A 24,443-nucleotide genomic window follows, 5' to 3' on the forward strand; every position below is an offset into this window, starting at 1 on the left:
CCCTCTTCTCCCTCAGGTCATTCTGTATGTCAGAGGCTTACAAGCTCTGTTGATTCAGAGCTGAATGAGTGCTGTAGGGAAAGGAGTTACAATGGTCCTCCTTGTCTCTAAAGGTGCAAACTGTTTGGTTTTGATGTAGAAGTCACAAAAATACACTAATCTTTCATTCACTCAGACTTCCTCTTCTTCATTTGAAGGGTAAGAGACACTTCCAGAACGCAATGGGCTCTCTCCACCTGTGAAGCACTTCATGAAACTCTTACATGCGCTTATTACTTCTTCAGCTACCAGAGTAAAAAGACTATTGGCATTCACAGTCAGAAAGTAATCTTTCAACTGGAGAATTGCTAAGCCAGAGGGGATAGCTTAGTGATCTGAACATCTAGGATCAAATTAAGCCTTGGTGCAAGAGAAAGAAACACAGCTGACTTCAATGGAACTCTGCTCATTTACATCAGAGGTGAATTTGTCCCGGAAGATTGAATGGAAGCACAGATTCAAATCCCAGCAGCCAGAGATGAGTTAAGAGTGGTTTTTCAACTCAGCAATAGGAAAGATTTCTAATGAATGCTAGGTTAGGAAGGGCTATTGTGAATAAAAGTGGAATCCTTATTTTCCTGGAAGATAGAGCACACCCAGAAATGAAGAAGGCTTGGCTTGGAAATGTGTTTGCAAATATATGGCATTTCATACAGGGACACCCACCCACCCCACCCCTTTCCTTTCAAAAACTCTTGTTTCTTTGCTTATTTCCTCCACATGTTACTCGAAGACAACATTGGTTTTCAAAAATACTCTTCAAGACATCTTCCTAAAATATGCTCAAGCAGTTGTTTTCTTCAAATAAATAGTTATTTCATCTAGTACAAAAAACCCCAACAACTACAACAACTAAACAACATAAAATACAAAGAGAAGTTTACAGTTTTCCATGTGTTACACTAAGATCTAAATAGTAGCAGCCAGCAAGATGCTTCTGTTAACTTTTTCTGGAATCTGTTAGTAATGTGCTTGTGATAATAGTGTTTTGTCCTGTGTCCTGTTCTCTTTTATCTTTCAAAAACATTTTCTCAAGTAGCTGACAAATTTTCATCAGAACAGAAGATACTGCTAGACACATTTCAATTGGCTATCTCATACGCAGTATGAATAATGTCACTTAAAAATCCACTAAATAAGAATTTTCAAATTTTTCCCACTTTTCTTCACTATTTCTCTGTTCTTGTTTCCATTGTGTTAAAAAAAAAAAAATCCTTCTTATTCTAGACCATGGGGGAGCAATTAATACTGCATTTTCTTTTTTCTGTTACACTTTGACTATATATTTTCATTATTTCACCAAGGCTAAGTAATCAATATTTTGATTTAAAAATAAAGACAAAAATATTATTATTAACAACATAAATGTCTTTTTCAGACCTGCTGTATTGCACTTTCACAGGGAAAGTGGAAGGGGAAATCAACAGCAGCTCCTATTTTCTTCTCTCCTGTTTAGACTTCCAGGGGAAAAGGCTGTAGGTTAGTAGCATGCAAAGACAATGTTCCAATATTAGAAATCTCCCAACCAGAAAGTTGTATTTTGGGCTTGTGTTTCCCAGACCTCCACAATAGCAAAGTCCCTAAGTGCTGTTAGATGGCAATTACACCTTAAGCAAAAAGATATTGCAGATCATTGATTCCTGCAAATCTCCTCTCCTTTGAAGTAGCAGCACTTGCTTATGAACGAAGATACACACACTTTCACCTTGAAATCACATGAACCTATTTTCTCTATTTAGTCCTGGATGCACATGAATTAGATGTTCCAAATTGGATACATCTCATCTGAGGAAAAGAGGTTTGATCCTGAGAGCCTTACTTTAAGCAGGCAAGATACTTGCTTGTGTGAGTAGTCTCAGAAATATGACAGACTATTTGTGGGAGCAACAATTAAGACCATGACGTTTGCAGAACGCAGTTCATGCTTGACTTGGACCTAAACACTCGTAGCTCCACTCAGGTGAGTAAGATCCAAATCATCCTGCTGCCTCCCATCTGAATGTTTGTGCGCGCAAAGATTCCTTCAGGGAGGAAGGCTCACAGAACTGCGCTGTGTGAAACTACACAGTTGATTGACAGGAAAAAAAATAGTAGAATTAAGCTCTTCTTTGATTTTACGGAACATTGACTTCTGCAAATGTGACCTTAAATTCAAATTGATTTGATCTTAAATGCTGGAGATTTCATCTACCTTCCAGGCAAATATGCTCCATATGTTAAATACCAGTAAATATAGTTAAGTTCTCCGTTGTCTATGAATGGAATACAGAACAGCTTTTCTGTAAAGACCAGATTCTCCCTTAGCAGCAGAGGATTTAAAAGGTCAGAACTAGTAATGATCAGCTGAAAACAAGGGCTTGCCTGAAAGCTGTTAGAGGGTTTGCATTTCCAGTAGGTCCTAAAGCCCATTGCTTGACAGTCACTACAGAAAAATCAGGTGAAACAGCGCCTCATTTTTTTTTCTGCTGCTGATGCTTCTTTCTTTACCTTCTGATGATGAACAATAAAACCGGAACGTTATTTTTAGGAAATATAATCAAGTCAGATAATTTGTCAGAGTTATCCTGTGAAAACCGCCCCAGGTTTAGGATTTAAACTAATCACTACTGGGTGGGGTGAGGAAATAAATTTTTCTTTTTATTAGTTACCTTATAATTGCTCAATACAAAGTTTTGTATTTTTTCTTAAATATATTGTACTGCTCACCACCTGAAGAAGATTTCTTCAACAATTTTGGCTACTTATTTGTTATGCAGCCCTCTGATATTGTTCTGGGTAATGTCTGTTTTCAGTTCCCGGATCGTACATCCTAGAGAAGACCGACACTGTTCTCTTTCCCAAAGATAGATTGCCCCTGAGTGCCAAAAGCTGGCAATGGAAAAAAACCAAAACCAACAGCAAAGTGCTCATGGCAGAAGGCTTGATGGAAGCTTTAGGGGACTAATTCTGATATGTTTACTTTATTTTCTTTTTAATGGGTTGTCAGCTGAGGAGAACAAACAGCTCTTCCTGCATCCAGAAGCATAAGCATTTATTGGGCCAGATAAAGCACAGAGAAGACATATTATTCAGGGTGTACTATAAGTCATCACCTTGTCTCTTCAGGTAAAATGCCGAAGTATTTCTGTTGTACAGTTTTCACTGTGCTGCTCTGTGCAACACAGATTGGAGGTGGGATGTACTCATGGCCATTGGAACAGTGCAGAGTTTAATACTGAACACAGCCTCTTGATCTCACCCTGTAATAGCCTCTCACATAAAAGTAATTCTGATATCATTAACGGAAAAAGCAGTTCCCTTGGGAAGAATATGTATGCACTTTCAGTAGAAGGGTACACACTCTTATGCATGTCCTGAACCCTCCAGAAGCTAGGAGGGGTTTGGGAAGCTTTGAAGAGTCAAGGACCGCAGTGTCCCCACTCTGACAAACGTACATGGGGAATCCCTACTGTCTATACACTCTTAACCAGTCCTTCTTCCTGGCAAAAGAGGCTTGCTATATTTTCTTCTTCTCAATCTGTATCACAAGACAAACTTTTTTTTTTTTTTTCATTGGCATTGGATTAAGGAAATGGTACACATGGAAATCTCTTCCCCTCTTGCTCAGCTTTTCAGGATACAGACCTTAGCACAAACATGGGATTTTTTTCAGAGTGTCTGGGAAAGGAAAATACATTGATACTGTTCAAGATACGTTTCAGAATGTTGTCAGCATATAGTGCATAAATACATCTACCTGTGCTCAAATGAAGTTGGCTGGTAAATGTACTACTGAGCTGACAATCAGTGTCCTTGTAATGGATCAGGTCTATGTCTACAGAAACAGGGGTTTACAGCGATCTGCTCTTGGTTTATAGCAGAGAGTAGTCTTACAGATGCGTGTTTCCTTTATGTATTTAAAATTGCTTTAAACCATAAGCCTTTCTTTGCAAAGAATTCTTTAGAAAGTAAACCTGATCACCTTGCATGTTCTGGATCAGCTCCGCAGCTCTCACCCTAGGTTTCGTTGTGACTGCATCTGTGGTCCTGTGTCAAATCTCCCAGAGGGAGACCAGAACGGCCAATAAATCTTATTTCCCAAAATGAATATTCTTCTGATCAGCTCTGGTGTGACTTAGTTGAATTGGCCAGGGAGAAAACTTGTGGGCACTGGTTCTTTTTATGACCTCCAGTATCTATCTACTTGGCATGTCAATGAGTCAAACTCTCCCAGCAGCCTTTGGCCGTCTGATGTGCCTTTGTGGTGACAACGACATTACCCTCAAAGGCAACCCAAGGACATTCCTAGATTGTCACTAGTTGAGCAAACAAGTTTTGATGGTAGCCTAAACATGTTAGTGCCAAGCTCTCAGAAGGAACAACAGAGATGCCAGCTGTCAGCCTTCGGAGGTGCTCTGGAATACAGAGAATTAATTGCTGAAGCCCTGTCAGACACAGTGGGAATACAGCCAACAGGGATCAGTGAAACCAAAAACCAGCTGGGTAACTCTTGCATTCCACTGCTTCATGGATGTGAGAAAGCTAAGGTTGCCATTTTATCAACTGCATCTCATTCATAAACTGGCAACTTACTTTTAGCCAATTATTAATGGCACCATTTATACTTTTGAAGAATCTGTGCAAACCCTGTACAAATAATTCCAATCTCAGATTCTGCTCAGGCATAATCATTCATATATATCAGTTAATGACAATTTAATTGCATATCCTTATCATCATAAATACTGAAATATTTGTATATAATAATATGTGCTAAGGAACACATTGGATTTCAGTTTGCCATTAATTTCAGTTTGCTATTTATATACAGCATATGGATTTCAACTTTTCCCTTGACACTGGCATTGTTGAAACAACCACTTGATCTATTAAATTTTTTGAGTAGCTCTTTAAATTATAAATAGTGCCCAGTTGTTTATTTCAAGTGCTTTCAGTACTCCAAATGTGGTTTAATTGTATTTGAAAACTGCCAAATATCAATGGAGATCAATCCTGTGCCATTGATCTGTTTATGCAGTTAAACATGTAGAATATCAGATTCAGGCTCTAACATATTTAAATACTCCTCTATTGATCAGCCGCTGCATGATCCAGCACAGATGATGGCATAGATGATTACAGGAAACTGCTTGCTCTGGATTGCTCAACTGATACCTCTGTCTTTCAAAGGGCATCATGGATAAACTGATCCACAGCTCAAAACTAGAGGGTGAGTCAGTTGGGCACACAAGCTCGCCATACAAAAATGTTCAATCCATGGAAAAAGATTTTAGCATCTGGTGTAGGAAACTACAAAAACACATAGTGAAAAGTGGGGGAAAGTACATTAAAATCCTGTACCTTACTGCCTGAATGTGACAAGATGTGTGTTAGGGAGCTCAGACAATCCTTGTTCCTTCACAAAAGCAACCAATTACTCTCCAGGGCTCTTTGTCCAGCTAAAGGATAAAGGTCTAAACTTAGGACAGAACTGTCTTCTGTAGAAGATTATGGGACAAAAATGCAGAAATGGCAGATCTTGCAATGATGTTACTTCAGTGTTTCGGATTAGTATGTGATCTTGGTTAAAAAGCTCTACAAGCAAGTAAAAAATACTTTGCTTCAACCCAAAATACCTATGAACAGATTTTCCAGAGCTAAATAAATGCCTTTTTTACTTGTTAGATATTTTGAATGTCCATGACAAAGCTGATCAGGAAACACCAACCTCTTGTATTTGTAGTTCAGAACTAACTGGCACAAAGAGAATGCTGGGGGAAGGATGAAGTGTTTGTTCCCAATACCATATAGAGATCAGGGCCAGATAGCAGCAGAAAATCACTCTCTTGCCAGCGATGAGGTTTCAAGGGAGCAGTTCTGTGTTGATACTTCTCAGAGAGCAGCAGGCAAAGCATCTCTCATATCCCTCAGACACCCACAGCTAAGTGAATGTAGCAAAAGGCAGAAGGAGATGAGGGTTTAGATCTTGGGAAAAGAGGAGGAGTGGGATGGATTAAAGCGCAAAACTGCTCTAGAGGATTAGCTGAGCCTTTCTAAGTCAGGAGACAAAAGAAATCCATGTATAGGAAGTGCCCAATGCATGTGACAATATCCCAGAGTGGAGTGATGCAAGGAAGCACCAGGAGTATGGTCTTCCCATTCCCAAGCACGGGGTCTCAGAAAAACTCAGCATTGCTAGGGGTAGTTCTAAAGGGCCAAGGGGTCCAGGAAGGCTGGACATTCTTCAGTAAGCCTTAAAGGCACAGGAGCAGGTCGTCCCCATGTGCCGAAAGATGAGCTGGCAGGGGAGAAGACTGGCCTGGCTGACCAGAGAGCTTTGGCTGGAAGTCAGGGAAAAAAGGAGAGTTTGCCACCTTTGGAAGAAGGGGCAGGCAATTCTGGAGGACTGTAAGATGTTGCAAGGTTATGAGGGTGAGGATTAGAGAAGCAAAATACATTAGAAACAAAAGGAGGGACAAGAATAATCTGCATCCTTTACTGGGTACAGGGTGGGGTGGGGTGTGTGGTGGGAATTTCCACAAAGGCTGAGGAAAAGGCTGAGGTACTTAATGCTTTCTTTGCCTCAGTCTTTAATAGTAAGACCAGTACCCCTGAGCTGGAAGACAGGGACGAGGAGCAGAATTAAGTCCCCACAGTCCAGGATGAAATGGTTGGTCACCTGCTGCTCCACTTAGACATGCACAAGTCTATGGGACCAGATGAGATCCACCCAAGGGTGCTGAGGGAGCTGGTGGAGGAGCTCACCAAGCCACTTTCCATCATTTATCAACACTCCTGGCTAACTGGAGAGGTCCCAGAACACTGGAGCTTAGCCAGCGTGACGCACATCTATAAAAAGGGCAGAAAGGAGGATCCAGGGAAGTACAGGCCTGTCAGCCTGACCTTAGTGCCAGGGAAGGTTATGGAGCCGATCATCCTGAGCACCATCACACGGCATGTACAAGACAACTGGGGAGACCCAGCCAGCATGGGTTTAGGAAAGGCAGGTTCTCCTTGATGAACCTGATCTCCTACAACAAGATGACCCATCTAGTGGATGAGGCAAAGGCTGTAAATATTGCCTGCTTGGACCTTAGCAAAGCCTTTGACACATTCTCCCACAGCATCTCCTGGAGAGACTGGCTGCTCATGGCTTGCACAGGTGTACTTTACACTGGGTAAAAAACTGGCTGGACGGCTGGGCCCAAAGAGTGGTGGTGGACAGTTCCATCCAGCTGGCAGCTGGTCCCAAGTGGTGCTCCCCAGGGCTCGAGGGGGCTGTAGACAGGTGGGCGTCAGTCTCTTCTCCCAGGTAACAAGTGACAGGACAAAAGGAAACGGCCTCAAGCTGCACCAGGAGAGGTTTCATTTGGATATCAGGAAAAATGTCTTCACTGAAAGGGTGGTCTGTCACTGGAACAGGCTGCCCAGGGAGGTGGTGGAGTCACCATCCCTGCAGGTGTTTGAAAAATGAGTAGCTGTGGTGCTCAGGGATGTGGTTTAGCGGTGGACTTTGGCAGTCATGGGTTGGCAGTTGGATTTGATGATCTCAAAGATCTTTTCCAAACTAAATGATCCTTTGATTCTATGAATGAATATAGCTTCAAACAGTTCAGGAACTCCTTCTGAGAGCAGAATGCTTTATTTCTTGGGTTTCTTCAGAAATCCCACCTAGCTGTGTAATACTATGGTGAAAGCAAACAAATATACATAAATTGCTCTGTGGTATTTCAGGTGAGTGAAGCTTGGAATGCAACCACCCATCATTATTATTATTGTGCTTTGTCAGCTCGTAAAGGCAGATAAGAAATTGTCCTTGTCAAGTTTTCTTCAAAATTGAACCATGCTTCAGGCCTTAAGTAAACAGCCTTCCCTGGGAACAGGTACATGTGGTACTGTCATTATGCCATCAGACATGTACCTTTTCCTGAACTGTACATAAGACAGTGTTTGAACAAAGTCTAAATGTTCTTAAACTTTTCTTCATGTGCTAAAATAAGACTAAATCTGGAGTCCACGATAACCTACATACATGTTATGAGGCCATATTAACTGCTTCTGAAATTGGTTCATATGATACTAGATTAAAAGACTTTTTCAACATCAGTGGTAATTATTGTAATATTTTACTTACAATAATTTTTGAGGAGAATACTGCATTTGCATTTTGCAGAATACTGCATCACTTTGTAGTAGATGACTGTCTTTGGCAGGACTTGAAGATTTCAGCAGCTGCTGAAAATTAATTTTGACGGATATAATAACAACAGTATTCTGTACATTAAGAAATACGAAATAAGGAAAAGTAAGATTGTGTTGAGTGCAGAAAACTTCCTTCTTAGCAGGAGTCAAGGACTGCAGGTACTCTGCTGGTAACAGCAACTTGAACTAGCACTCATCAATATTTCTAAATTACTAAGAAGAATCTAGCTAATCATTAGTTTCTCTACACCTTCTGGCAACCTTGTAAAGATTGCTATGAGTTAATATAAATCCCATAAAGTTCACAAAATGTTCTATGACTACTGGAACTTTGTGGGAAACACTAATTTAATAACCAACCAAGAGGTTACAATGTTTGTTGAAGGTACCTTGGTATCTGAACGTGACTGACAGTGTGATGAATGATGATTGCTGGGCTAGCTTTGAACAAGTGTTCCTCGTCCAGCAAAGTCAAACAGACCTTGCAGAGGAAGTTACAGAATTAGCTTTTTGTTAAGGCAACTCGGAGATCAAAATCCATATGCAAAAGCTTTAAAACTCTGAATCCAGCCTCAGGAGTGAGTGACCGTTCTCAAAAGAAACTCTCTGGAGGTCTCATGTCATTGCTAGGTAGTGGCTGAAGACCCTGATGCCCCTGTCCTCACAGCAGCAGCCACATCACCAGCAAAGCCCAGTGCAGCATTCAGAGGACAGCATGCCACCCTGCCCTCTCTGCCAGGCAACCTGCAAAATCTCTGTCCAGGGTTGGCATAAAGAGCATCTTATTGTGTGTACATGGCAGATTCTTTGCAGAGCGCTTCAAAGCAGGCAGAGAGAGCAGTAAATGTCTTTGTATGTGTGAATTTGAAAGCTTCTTCACCACCTGTGTTTAAAGGCTTAACATTCACACAGTCCCTCTTCTTATCACAGACAAAACACACCCTCATTCACAAATGCGAACCAGTCTTTCACATAAAGTGGTAAAAATAAGGATGGAAGGGGGTAAAATATGCAGGAAGCTATTCTATTCCCATATGGCCTGAAATTTGCTCAGGGTATTATACACGTGATTAGCAACTGCCTGTCAACTAAGAAAAAAAACACCTTGGAAAATTTAAGGAGGATATGGCTTTTACTGAAGATGTGTTAGTCAAATGATAATTAAATATAAAAAGCAGAATCATAAATTCCTGCCTCAAAGATGAAGTCTTTGAAGACTGGGAAAATAAGTGGTAAGATTTCCCTGTTTTTTGTTTTTTGGCATGTTTGCTATGACCTGCCTTGTAATGGGTTAACATTTCAAATGTGGAGCCAAATCTATCAACTGTATTGTTCTGGTCCAATTGTCATGACCAAAATTAGACCCATTTATCTTTAAAATATCTTGAAGAGTGCTAAACATATGTGTGTATAAAAGTATAGAAGAGTTTGATGAGGCAGTATTATTGATCATGAATGGATATGGGCTAATACACATAAAGATTGGTGTGTAACACACACGTGCAGTGGGTAGAGTTAAGTGTTGCCACATCCATTCTTTCTGCAGTCCTATAGCTGACATTTCATAATGTAGCTGCAATCTTCACATTCAGTTTTAAAATAGGGCTCAATATGAAATATACAATAGCAGGTATAAATAAATACATATACATACACACACATACAAGACAACTCAAACTAGAATCTGTGAGCCTGTTTCAGTGGGGTCACAGCTAATAAATGTGATATTTTTAATACAAAATTGACAAGCTTAAATTTTAATTTTAAAATATTAAAACCTATTAAGCATCTTAATTTAACACCTCTAATAAGAGATATTTTACATCCTAATGTCTATGTTTCAGAGATCAAACATTCATCATAAACTTATCTGACTGTAGAATTTTTTGGATTTAAGTGCAAGATGAACTCTGGTAGTGTATTCACACTGTGCTTTCTTAAGATGCCACTCAGAATATCTCATGGTGGATCCAGCTGTTACTTTATGCTTGTCTCTATTTTTAAAGTGTGCTGAAGCTTCTTGAGAGAAGGAAAATTACATTTAAGCACTTAATATAGTTTCTCTTACTTTTACAGTAATAAGCGGTTGATAGCATCTATCTGGTATTTTATTTATCTACATACTTACCTAGCTCCGGCCCCCCCCCCCCATCAGATGCACAAACCTTTGAACTTGAAGTCTGAACCTGAATCAAACTCAAGTCTTCTAAATTTCAGCTCAGAAGAAGAGCATGTCTTTATAAACTGTTCTTATGCTCAGGTTACATTTCAAGTGACCTGCTACAGTATATTACATTCACTTCAGTTTCGTCCCTTTTATTGCTATATAGCTACCAAGTAAAAGCTGTAATGAAACATGGGTAACTTTCTCATCTATTATTTACATAACAAATCAAGAATAAAAGCTACCTTTACCAAGTCATTCAGTGTATCCTATCAAATACAGCACTTACATTTTGTCTATTTATGTACAGAATGAGAATTTATATGAATCAGTTTACCTGCACTTGTTCTATTAGAGAAATATAACAGCTTGGTTTAGAAAGGTCAGTAACATCTTCCAAAATAACACTTTTAATTCTCTTCCTTATCTGTAGCTGTGGAAGAGCAGAGACCACAACATTCTCAGCAGTAAAATGGTCTGTCTACTTAGCTGATGTCCCCACACATTCTGTAGTTCAGTGGTAACATATGTCCAATGTTTCCCTACACTTAAAAGGAAAGGAATGCATGTTCTGCCAAAGAACAGCCAAGACCATAGAAGAGATGACACAAAAGATGAAGTAGTAACTGCAGTGGAACAAACACATATGGGCCCTTGAATTTTTAAAGTGACACATCACGGACATAAATCTGAGTTGGAGGTATCAAATCTGTATCGGCAGCATGAGCTAAGCTCTCCAAAATTCAGCAGGGTTCAGATCTCCTGCCTGGGCTTGCTCCCATCCTTCCGCAAGATGAAAATTGTAATAGGAACCTCCAGCAAGAACATGTATTTTCAGTGCGATGGTTTGATTAGTATTGGTAGAGTAGTTTCAAGATGACTCATACTGCGTACCATGTGTTTCTCTTGAAGAGGATTCAATCCACTTTTATACTAGATTTTATCACATCCAGGAATGCACAAATGCTACACTTAACATGCACTCAGTTATTCTGTACATAACTTTTGTGTATATATATGTATATATATAAAAATTCAATGTGCCTAGGACTGTTTTGTGGCAATAAAGCCAACTGCCAGAGGAGAGCTGAAAGAAAGGTTGAGTGAAAAACTCTTTTACCCTCCAGAAGAGCATGAACATGTTCAAACACTTCCTAGAAGGTATGGTCATCAGGAGTGGATTAGCTGTTGTAGATCCAGAACATGGAGAATGTTCCATCATTTTATCAATATATATGAGTTCCTATACCTGACAATGTTCCCTTGTTCTAATTTATCAGTACAGACACAGCACCTGTTCCTACCGTCACCACATAGTGAGGGCCCAGGCATACCTCACGTAAATACATAGATACTAAGTACTAAGACTGTGCAAAAGAATATAAAACCTCGTAAGGACAGACAGATTAGTACTTAATTTCATAAAGCTGGGCTCAAACAGACCAAGGTTTTTAGAGAAGCACAGTTGCAGATTAGTTATGCCCATTTTTGTCCTATAAACTTTTAATCATTCTATTTTCATTCTTCCTTACTTTCTACGGATAACTCCAGACACCCAGGCTAACCAGTGTGATTTCATTAGTAGTTCTTCAACTGATAGTCATTGCTGCTAAAAGGTAAGAAAAGCAAAGTCAGAACCTGGGTGCTGTCAGTATATTTGCAGCTGCCCTTCTCACCATGGGCACAGTGTTCTGAGAATAACAGAATGAGAGTACGAGAGTGCTGGCTGGGAAGGACGCGTATGAGGCCAGAGGAGGATGAAGTATCTGCTGGGTTTTGCTCGAGATGCCAAACCAAAGCTTTAACCACTGGCTGTCACTGAGGATCCTATGATAGCTTTCACAAGAACAGTTCAATGCATTTCACTTAGTTGTCACTTTTTTCAAAAACACTGTTCTGCAATGGCATTGGTGTGGAATAGAAGTTGAATTTCAACACATAGAGACAGCTACATTTCAGTGGTGGGTGAAGTGATCACAGCAGACTTTGTAAAGCACTTTGGGATTCTTACAGATGAAAGGTGCTATATAAATGTCACGTATTGTTATATACCACTTAGGAGAAATGTTTCCATTTATTCCTTTGGATTTACTGTTGAACATTTACAGATAATCGTCATTGCTGATAATAACAGTAAGAATAGCATCTTGAATGCTGCAGACTGTGCAGCTTATTCTGTATTCTGCTTGTCTGTAGTGGGAGGTCGCATACAGATAAGAAGGAGGATTTTTTTGACAATGCAATTATGGAAAACTAGCTATTTTTCATATTATATGGTCAAAGTGCAACTGTCAGAGTTATTTACATGACTGCATCTTTTACAACCCAGGATTGTTGAAAAGATTCAGCAAAAAGGTAAGCTGCTTTCATGAGTCTATTCAAAACAGCGTAGTAGAACAGCTTCCTGTACTAGGGCCATTTGTTTTACTGTATTACCTCTCTATATTTAAGTTCTACTCATTCATTTATTAATAGATTTTATTCAAATGCATGACAGATTTTTTCTAACAGTGCTTACCCAAGCACTTGTCAGAATTTGTTAGTGAGATTCCACTGTTTGTTTATCCTAACATGAGTGCCTTTGGATTTTGGTGTTTTGTTTGGAGTTCGGGGAGGAGGCACATTTTTCTAGCATACCGGAGTTCCGAACATAGTCTGGTATTGATTTTAACAGGAGTGTAAAAGGCAGACTATTTTTTGCCAGGTAGATGAGTCATTTCAGCTATGCTCTAACAAATCAAATACTCTTTATAATACTGGAAACCCATCCCGTCCTTGCAATTCTCTCAAACCGAGTAGCACCTGAATATCAAGACCCTCACATTCCCCCTTCCTCTTCTGCTTTCCAAGTCTTTCCTCTTAGATTTCTGTCTTCCAGTTGGGGTATCTCATTAACCTGCAGGCTCTATCCCTGCCTCATTATCTTCTCCTGAACATCTGAGAGAGGCAGAAGCCAGGCTGTATTAACCCACTGATTGCTGCTGACCAAGTGATGCCCCTGAGCCCTTTTGGAAGCAGCTTTGGCTGAATAAAAACTGCTGGAGGATGTGGTACAGGGCTGAATACTGGATAAGAAAATAGGAGTAATCTACTATGGGGACTCATTTTTTCAAAACCTTGGCAAAACCTTTGTGTGCAAGGGAGCTGAATCTATCTCTAAAGAAGCCAAACAAGCTTCCTTCCTATTCCCAGTATCTTGTAGTACAGAAGCTGTAAAACCATGAAAATGTAAAGAACTACCTCCTCTCCACTCTAGCAGCCAGCAAGGGCACTTTCATGGCTAATCCAGAAAGATTACCCCCAGGAAAAAAGGGCTAAATGCCTAAGAAAATGTAAAGTTGCTGCGATTCACTTTATAGTCCCATCCCCTTTTCAAGAAGGCCACATGTGAGCTCAGTGCAGCGGGTACGGTACCCAACACCTGCAGGATTGTGGTTACAGCTATATGTATCCTATGCAAATTCCCAGAAATTCCCAGTCTTCCTAGGGTATTGGCATTTACATCTACCTTCAGCAGCTCAGCTCAGAATTACCATAAAAGATCAAGAGTGCAGCCTGGAGGTCACTGTGATCATAATTTGGCCATGCTGGTATATCTACTCTTGCTAATAGAGTTTACTTCTTTTTATTTTTCCTTATTGCTGCTTTTACCTTGTTCTCTCCCTGTGGAAGTTTATCACTGCCATGGGAGGAAGAAAAACCTCAAAATTCTGGGAAGAGTGTGACAGACTTGTCCCACACACAAGGGAAAAAAGAAACAGCCGGATAGCAGAAACAGGGAAGAGCATCTACAGATATAGACATTGTAAAAAAGTGGAGTAACAGAGGGCACTACATGTTTCGTGAGCTAAGCAAAAAGCTAACACCAATAATATCTGCTTGAAAGAGTTAAATAACAGAGAAGGCAATTTTTAACTAAAAAATCTACAATGAAACCAGTGAAGTACTCATGCAGTAGTCAGAGATGTGGCTTAAGACATGAGGAAAGACATTTCTGAGATCTCCTACAAAAAAAAATGTAAAGCTAAAGGTTTTCCCCAACAGTATCATATATTCTGCTCATGCACAGAGTTAGCACAGCAGAAGCCAATAGCATGAAATGTCTTTCAAATATCAGCTCTTCTCAAGTGACATAATATTCTTAAGTATTTAGTTGAACAAACATGTAAACAGAACAAGACATGTTCACCATATGATAGATGGTGGATCCACCTAACTCTTCCCAGAGATTTCTTTATGGAAACCACCAAAGAACCTCTGTAATTTAATCACTAGCCACTGTAACTGGCTGACTGCCTGTTAATTGCTCAGACAATACCCAAATTCTCAGACCAAAAGACCACCCAGTGATTCATTGGGCTGTCACTCCATATAACTGAAGCAACAAATATAGGACACAGTGCCTGGAATGAGTCTTTGCTTGTGATGTGTTCTCTGATATTTTTTTCAGCATCCAATCCATTAAAATTGTTCATCAAATTCTTTAAAAGCTTGAAATCTTATTGCTGTAAATCTCAAGCTCCTCAGCAGCAGTTATGTTCCAAGGTTATTCTGCAAAAATATCTCTAAGGAAAGCCATGTTTGGTAGTTCCCAGAGATTCTGCATCATATTGCTTAGGTCGTTTTGTTGATTCAACTTAACAAGTTTGGGCAGGGATAGCAAAAATCTATCAAGCTTTTTATTAGGTAGATTGGGTGGTGTATTTTACTTAAAAAATGCTGTGACCACCCACACAGCCCTTAGAAAATCTCTTAGAAAATTTCTCTGAGGTAGGGCCTCGCGAATATTTCCATTCCATGGACAAAACACTAACAACAGAGAAAGTTATTTTAAGTTTCCAAGAGCTTTTAAAATATGTATTCTTTATAGGTCACAAACAATCAGCACTAATATGAACTCTGTTTGAATTTAAATGCAAGGCACAGAACTCTCCTGTAACTACACTGAGTGTACTACCAGTGTGGTACAGGAATGGTGAAAAAGATATTTTTAGTACTTAAGCAGTGGCATCATTTTGAAAATATATTGAAAAAAAAAAGCCATGTGGACTTGGGAAAGCTTGAAGCAGCTTTCTGACAACTGCCTGCTCACTGGAATGGAATCTAAGATTGATTTAATGGACGCTACGAAGTGGAGAATAACCCCCACCAAATCTCCAAAACATACCCTATAAATGGTTAAAATATATTTGCTATAGGCATGTATTTATCTGGAAGAGATTTAAGAAGGGAAGTGTTTTTCCCATTAGCACTGTGCGATGCAGCATCTGTAGCATCATCCCCAACAGCGTGAGGGAGAGACAAAAGCTGGCTACCGCAGTGTTTTGATGGGACACGTACCCTGTGCTGCTCTTTTCTCACCATCATTAATTCTACTTTTACTGTTGTCACAAATTTTATCAGCCACAAATTCATACCTTCCCTTTGCTAGTCCTTCACCTGAAGCACTAGATAAGCAGCAGGAATGCTGTCAGCTCCAGGACAGGTATCACAGCACCCGTAGTGGCTTTTTGGCCACAGCCCCATCAGGCGTTAGGAGCACGTTTGGTCACAGATCATCCACCGAGCCCAGCCTGAAGCTGTGACGGGCCCTCCAGTGTGGAATTCCATCCTCTGAAGATCATCTGCCTGACTACAAATGGCTGGATGACATCCTGGGCCAAGGGTTTCTGCCTCATACCACATGACAAGAGCATCAGCGGGGTACTGGTTCCTGTTTCTCTCCCAGCGTCTGCAGAAGGCTGGAACAGACCTCTCCAACCTACAGCGCTGGCAGCTGGGTGAGGATGGTTAGTGCCACGGTCTGCCCGCTTTCCCAGTTACCTTAGCCGATTCCGTGCTCAGTGTGGATTAAGCTTCCACCAGATGCATCCCCAGACAGGATCCTACGGAATGAGAAATGCTGTTCATTGGATATTTAATCTCCCTGTTACTTCAGCTGCTACTGGTTAAGAAGCATTGAGGGAGTTAGTGCTGATCTACTTCGTTTGACAGCTTATTGAAACACTGCCATTTGCCTCCAGCATTTAAACAGTATTTCCTAGTTCAAGGAACCACCATCATTATGCTTTTTGGTGCTAGTTTCTTCCTCTGTGCAGTCACACGTGTAACACCTGCTTTCATATCCCAGGGCCTGGAGATGATCCCACAAAGCCTTCCCGAGGTTTCAGCTGATGCTGCAGAGACCGAGGCTGCCAGACAGCTTTGATTCCAGGTCTCAGTTTTGCTGCTTCTTTTTCAAAACCTCTCTCTACTTCTTAGCCAAAGTAAATGTCAGAGTGCACACAATTCCATGCTATGCCAAGCTAAAGACATTTGGACCTTCAAAATGTTTTTTTTTTTTTTTTCCCCTGTTGTTTTTTTTTTTTCCCCCTGGATAATTCATGATATCTTTTATCAAGCACTGCGGTTAGTAGAGCCCATAGCACAAAATCCTACACTATGCATCCCACTACCTTTCTCTGTCCTTCCTCTTCGTACTGTTGACAAGCATGCCCAGAGTCACCAGCTTTGCTGCCCAAGTACCTGATAGCTCCTTCGCATTCTGCAAGGAAATAAATGTGGGGACTATCCTAATAAATTTTAACATTTTTGAACTTTCAGAAACACCCTGTGTGTTCTGAAACTTAGTGCTGTAGAAAAAATACTAGCAATTTAATTTACAGAAAGAAAATACATCGTAATGTACAAAAAACTAAGCAGCGGCAACTATGTTCATACAGACCTACAAGACACATCACCTTTTAAATTCTGGTATTATGAAGTCAAGGCTTCTTTAAAGGTATATGTAACTAAGCTGATATCCATCTTCAAAGTAATCATGCTTTCAGTCCATTCTCAACAATAATATTTTTAAACATGGTGTTTTGGAATAAACTCAAGAAAAAGCTGGAGTGAATTTCAAGGCTTGAGTGCTGCTGCCATCTACATGGCAGGAAGACTATAAACCAAACCAAACAAAAACGGGTATGTTGCATTTGCTGGGCAGGGCTGTAGGTCTGTTTGCCAGTGTGATTATAGAAAATAAAGTTCTGAAACTGAACAGAATTGCTTGTTACCCTCAGTTTCTGTGTGGAAAATCATTAATGATTTAGAGTTCAATTTCCCCAGGACCTTATTATCAAGAAATTTATGCATTATTTAAATACAATTTGAGAATAAGTAAGGAAAATATTATTATTTTGCTGGTGCTGGGTATTGTTTATGTTTTTTCTGCTGAATATCGAGCTTTCAAACAGTAAAAAAAAAAAATATTAAAAAAAAATCTCCCAGTTACTGTACAAAGAGAGGGAGTAATGTATATTATGAAATGACATATACTACTTACTCCAGTGATGCTATTTTTCACAGTTACCTTGTTGAGGGTATTGCCAGAAGAAGAAAACCAGCTTTTATCCCTATGTTTGCAAGACACAATGTAAATTCAGGCTGCTGTCTTCTCAAGCTAAGGTTTCTAAGAATACATGAAAGAAAAAGGTAAGTGCAATCATATCTGTACTGTGTAAGAATTTTATGAAATGCACAGTCCACTATACAAAACTGCAGATGTTTGTTAAGTTTCATAATGTTTAATATTGTTTAGCAACTTGCATGGCTTCACCTTGACGGCTGTATTTGTACTTGCCCATCACCATCACACCACATCGAGGACACTCAGATTCATCGGAAGGTGGGGAAGGGTGTCTTTTTGTGACGTGCCTCTGTCCTGCAGCACAGCTCACAGACACACTTTAGACTTTCCAGCAGGTGTCATTCAAGAAACAAACTTCCCATGGTCCCCAATAAGACAATTCTGGTTTATTGTGTGAATTTGATGTTGCGTCCGAGTTCAGTATTACTTCTTCAAGAATAAGATTGATGAATTTTCACTTTGGGGATCTATGAATTCAAATTATAACCCAACTCAAACTCTAGTAATAATTCGAAGAGCTGTGCCTAGCAGTTCAGACTGTGTATCCTATGAGAAAGAAAAAAGGGGAAGACCAGCCCTTGAAATCCCTCTGCATCCTCTTCTCATGCAAGAAGAACGGCCTGCAAAATTCAGCTGAAATATCCACTGTGAGAAGCAGGACTGTCTTCACAGATCCCTCCATCAGGAATCTGCATGCAATGCTGTTCAGCACTGGCACGATGACTTTGAGATTGGTGCTGGAGCTCACTCACGGCCCTAGTCTGCCTTCAGCAAACACGCTCTTCCAAAAGGAGTAAAAACCTGGGAAGAGGTAATGCTGCGTATTGAACCTGTCCTGTTCTTTGCTGAATTTTCGACACTTCACCTCAGTCACACTTGCAAAATCGTTTCCCCTGCTAGATTTCTGGGGTTGTCTGGAGCTCGTAGCCCTGTTATACAGTGATTTTGTTAAAGTATCTCTTTTTTTAAAGAAACACTGGATCTCATATATATATATTTCAAGTTCCGTGCCAGCTTGCTTTCAGAACATCTTTCACTGGACTGAGGAAAAGCACTGCTTAACAAAATGCAACCCAAGACTGGAAGCAGTTAATATCAATGATCAGATTTAAAATATGCTGATATCACAAGAGATTTCAAAAAATAATGTTTAGATTTCGAGCCATAAATTAATAGCTCAAAGTTTAGGGATGTTCCCAGGCAGGAATCTAGGTGAGTGACCATTTAGCAAGTATGAGTAATTTGGAAAACTCACTATCCCTCAAATCAAAGAGATGTCAATGAGTTTTGGTTTGGGCTTCTACTAAAGGATCGGTAACTTTTTTTTTTAAATAATATAAAGAATTTTGCGGATAATGTAAAAAGATGCCTATAGGATTTGAAAGCTGTAAATCTGTGTTCAATAAAGATCCCTGCATATAGCACCCTAAAATTCTAATTTCGTGCTGAGATAACGCTGATGTACGTGTACGTTGTCCCACACCCACATGGTATCTCTGCCTTCCTCCTACCCTTGCTTGCTCGTTCCTCCTCTGCTCCTTGCACCGAGGCCAGTGCTTGTCTTGATGTGGCCTGGTCATACAAGAATTAGTGCACATCTAAGTGAGGAGACATAGAAGCACATGGCTGGAGTGGGGAGAATTTGTCCCGGCTATGAAACCACAACTTGAGCCACACAGTTTATTGGACCCTGTGACTTCTGGATAAAGAAAATAGAAAAAAAAGAAATCTTGTTCATTAAGTGGTTTAGGTATTAATGATTTTTTTACCCTATATCTAAAATTTAGACAACCACTCTAAAATATTAACATATTATTCTTTTTGACAGGATTCCTTCAGTGTAACACAATAGAAAAATATATTCTTAATTACTGCAACTTCGTTGTAAAATCAATCTCCATAAGCATGAATACAGCGGTACATCAGACTGCATTAGTATAGAAATGCTTCTTCAATTATGACTTACAAGAAACAATTGCAGGAGGTTAATATGTATTTTTGTATATGGCTCTAAAATTGTCACTTTGATGCAAAAAGATTGTTCGAAGCAAGGGTTCATCTTGAGCATATACTGTAAAGTTGGTTGTTTGAAAGACATCCAGACCACATGGGAAATATATTTGCTTTACTGGGAAATAAATGTACCTAATAAAAAAAGTTCTTTGCCTTACCTTACTGATACTGTAATTATAATTAGCACAAAGCACGCACAAGCATGTGCCAAACACCAGTCATCACCGCACAAACCGTTCCAAAGGGCTGTCTGTATTGGCAGCCTGCTGATGTGCACTGCTTTGCAGAATTAAAGACAAGCAATCAAATATTGTGTTGCACAAATGTAATTGCTACTATAGCAGTGCTGGGTGTTAGGGACAACGCCAATTCCTTGAGCTATGAGACCTCTCTGAACACATCAGGTTTTAAAATACCTACTAGAAATAGTTTTAAGGAGATTTGTTCCCCTGGCACTCAGAACAGTGTAGGCCCAAGTGAGCAGGTGCTGACACAGAGCCGGAATGTTTGTTGTGAAGGGAAATGGACTTTTCGGTGCCAGTAGAAGACTAGAGGTGACTGTTGACAAGGACGTGTGCCAAAGGAGACAGCAAGGTCCATCCTTTGTTTGGCATTTCTTTTACTGTCTGCAAGGTTCCTGTAGTGTTAGCAAATTCCTGTAGTTAGATTTGCAATTTTATTTTTACCTTCTTGATGTTTGCATCTCTGATTGAACGATCAAAGTTTAGAAGAGGATGTATGCCAGCTTAAGACACGTTCTGCTCTCAGTTGCATTGTACAAGTTAAATAAGTAAATGAAATTACTCCAGACATCCAGTACAATGAAGCCATAACTCTCCACACCCAGACTGTTTGGTTACCACAACTCAAATACAAACAAAAGGTACGTTTTACATAGGAAAATGCCTTCTAAGAATAAGGAAAATTGTTTCTGAAAAATAACAGATGCGTAAAAAACAGCGACTTTACTGCAAAAAGATGTCATTTTTCTGCATGTTATTGAAAATTATGGAAAAGTAAAGTTAAATATCTTCTCTGGATTGCAACTAATTTTAATGAATTATTTCACTGAATAAAACCTGAAATCCGCATTTGCAGGTCCTTCCTTTCAATGTTTCCGAAGACCTCACTGCCATACACTGCACTTAGAGATACGGACACAAGGAATATAAAAAAGCAGAAGAAAGAAGATTTCGTGTCTGTCTCAAGCCACAGTAGGGCAACAGCAACCTGGTTTGTCACTCCTGCAGCCGTGACTTTTCCCCACAAGCAAGAAAGAGATTCATTGCCAGAGGATCTTTCCGCACTGAAGAAATCTTCACTTTCCTAGTTACGTGACAATTAGGAAGGATAACATCACACCACGATTTCCACCACAGATCCAGAAAAGTCCCTTTGACTCCATTAGTGCTCTGACTGTTGGTACTACGAAAAGTGAGCTTACTGCTCTAAGTGGCTGTTATTTGTCAAACCAGCATAAATTCCCCAGCATGTAAGGTGATAAATGAGTCTAATAAGCTGCAAATATTCTTCAAACATAATCATATATTTTTTTTTAAAGATAAAAATGTATAGCTGCTTTTCCCAATGAGCACAAACAGAAATTCAATGAAGTATATAATTTCAGAAGAGGACTCCAATGGGCTTCTCCAACTTCATTTTGGTACTGCATTTCTACAGATGATGGTGATGGCAGTTTTTATAGAAGAGGAAAATTTACATCCTAGACATGACCAGACTTATAATCAACTTCCCTTGCTCTCCTGTGCACAGAACGGTCTTTGTATTTTAGATGTTTCTAAGTATTCCATGTTTACTTCAAAATGTGCATTCTTCCCTTAAATGCAAACAAACATTCTAATTATTTCAAGCACATTTAGTTTCGCTGAGTGTTAAAATGTTATTGGTAACAAAAGTCAGAAGCAAGGAGAGATAAAAATTTAAATTTGGTATATGTAAAAGAATATTAAAATTGATGCAAAGCTTTTATGGTCAATCAAAGTTGTAAGATTTGGTATCACTACATAAACTAGTGAAAAGCATCTAAAAATAAAAAGTTGATATTTTCTATGTTAGAACTATCTAAATTTAATTGAATAAATATAAATCCATTAGAAATGGAAGTGTGAACTGAAGCCAATAAATCAGCAAAACGAAGTTGATCTTACGGAAGGTATTTCTTCTGAAAATGAATTGTTAAAGGTACACAATAATAAATACAACTGGCTGTTTCATGGCCACACCACATATATCCTATTTCTTGGCTGGTCTTGTGCATCTTCTAGTTCTTTCGGCTATGCAGGTTTTTCTAACACACCTTACAGGAGCACACCTTAGATATCCAGGGATGTGGCTTCATGTCATCTGGAAAAGAAAGGTATTCATCTGGCTTAATGATTTTACAGTTTGAAGTAACAGGCAAGATTTTGTTTTTTAAAAATAAGTTATTTTAGCATTTTTCTGTAGAGTAATAAAATGTATAATTTTGTAATGGAATGAAAACTTCCAGCACCAACATGCTACTGTTAAAAAATTACACGAATTACCTCCAGAAGACTGTTTAAAATTATAAATTGCTGTACTCCAAGAGGCAATATGGAACCCAAAACAGCTCAAGAGAATGTATGGTGTTCCTCAAAACTTTTCCCCTGAACAGTCTTCTCCTTCTTCCTTTTTTTGTTTTAAAGGAAAACATTCCAGTGGATCAACAGAAAGATAATTTCTGTTTTATGTTAATAGACTGTTTATGTTTTCTCTGCAAATATAATTTTCTGACAGCAGAAATAATTCTACAATAGCCGTTCAGAGAAGTAAATAAGGTATTATATTTTAATTCTGTCATGGCTTATTAGAATTCCACATAAAAGCACCCTCAATCATCAGTTTTTAGCTTCATGACTTCTTATTTGACATATGTATGGTAATATATACAATCTGAATTTTAAATATTACTTGTATTAGAAACACTGCTTAAAGAGGTACAGCACCTTTCATGAGTCCATGAACGCTGAGAAAGCAGCACACACTCTTTTTTCCCAGTCTAACGGACATCTTGCAAATTTATCACATTATCTATCATCTTTCCGTCTAGCTGTGTCCTAGACACAGAGATACACATTTTCTTGATGTCCACCATGTAGCCTTCTGGTTTTAACAGTTTGATTTACTATTTTAAAAAACCAAAGCAAAACCCATGAGTCATGTTACTAGTAACCCAGGATGCTGACAAGATGTGGCACTACCTCTGCTGCAGTGAAATTCCTACGGATTCACCTGTGCCTACATTGGAAATTTGAGAAATTCTTTCTGGAAGAATTCCTAGGCACTAGCATTTTATACGCAGCTGCTGAGCAGTAAGGGCTGTCAGTGTCTGTGACCAGTGGGGTGCCCATGTATTGTATCTTCTTCATACATCATCATCATCATCACCATCGACTTCCAGCGCTCCATTCCTGAATCAGTCCTCATTTACCGCTGCTGACTTTTTGTGATGATGAAAATAGAGAAAATCATGCTTTTCTAGGGTGCTTCATACTTAGAAATTTATTGAATATTTACTTTTACATTCTGTGTACTGATCAACAGCCATATAGGTGACAGAGTGCTGATTTAAATAACATACTCTTCAGTGGATGGAACTTGGAGCTGGTGAGTATCTGACAGGGTAATTATAACTTGCCTGATGCAAGATACTCACAATTTTAGTGCTGTATTTTTAGGCACACTGTGGCTAACAATCTGTTGTTCTTGACACATTCCCAGGTCTATTTGCTGCAGTTGTGTCTCTCACAGACTGTACTTCAGGGGCAGGCAGAGATCTTTCCCATCTCTACGCTAAGGCCTATCTAGGACAAGCAACTAAGCAAGACGGTGAAAACTGCTTGGATTTTCACTAGTATCTGTTACACACCCAGAATTACATTCTGTCCTGAAGAGTCAAAAAATGAAGAGGGAAAAATTTAATATGAGCAATTGTTGGAGTGAAGGGATGGGAGAAACCACGAGCTGTGGAAGGGACCAGCTTACTCAGGCAGGGTCGAGCTCTCTGGCTACGCAAGGCCATAAGCTCACAGGGTTCTCACCATTTACATGGGTTTCATCCAAAAGACAGAAAACACTCTGTAATTTCCATCTACAGCTTCCATCTCAATCTTCCATTAGGGAGGCTCAATTTCCTTCTAGTACCAAGTGAAGTGATAGTCTAACGCCTAGTCAACTACAATATTTCTGTTGGAGTAAAGGAGAGGCAAGAAGTATCTGTGCCTACATTGTTTCTTGTGACTTCAGCTCAAATCCAGTCCTTTTCCTCATAAAAGCTGTACTTGCAGAACCCTCTGGTGGGACTGCACCGCCTCTGAAAGGTAAGACACCTCAAGCTGTGCCAAGTTCTGTTACCATCCTCTCAGATTTTGACTCACAAACTTCAGAGCATCTTCAATCCCCTTAAAACCCATCTCAAGCAGCTCCCTTTGGACAAGAGGACCTGCCCTCTGGAGGTGTGAATTTTCCACCATTGTTTGTACAAGAACGCTCACGTGAATAGCTCAGACCCCTAAGTCTAACTCATAGATCCATGTTCATTCAGTTTCAGCCTCTTTCTCAGTTTCCCTACATGTGGAAAATCTGTCTGATAAA

General features: G+C 39.6%; 1 protein-coding gene across 3 annotated transcripts in view; it reads right to left on the bottom strand.

The window, feature by feature from the left end:
• Positions 1-19,812: 19,812 nt before the first annotated feature.
• Positions 19,813-24,443, bottom strand: part of WDR72 (WD repeat domain 72) — a 128,993-nt gene continuing 124,362 nt past the window's right edge. For all 3 annotated transcript variants that reach the window (XM_037395936.1, XM_037395935.1, XM_037395937.1), the window contains one exon: positions 19,813-22,172. In XM_037395936.1, the coding sequence (XP_037251833.1) occupies positions 22,117-22,172 (56 nt within the window). In that variant the 3' untranslated portion in view covers positions 19,813-22,116. The remainder of the gene's footprint in view (positions 22,173-24,443) is intronic.

The sequence above is a fragment of the Falco rusticolus genome, chromosome 7, assembly GCF_015220075.1.
Source record: "Falco rusticolus isolate bFalRus1 chromosome 7, bFalRus1.pri, whole genome shotgun sequence".
NCBI classification, from domain to species: Eukaryota; Metazoa; Chordata; class Aves; order Falconiformes; family Falconidae; genus Falco; species Falco rusticolus.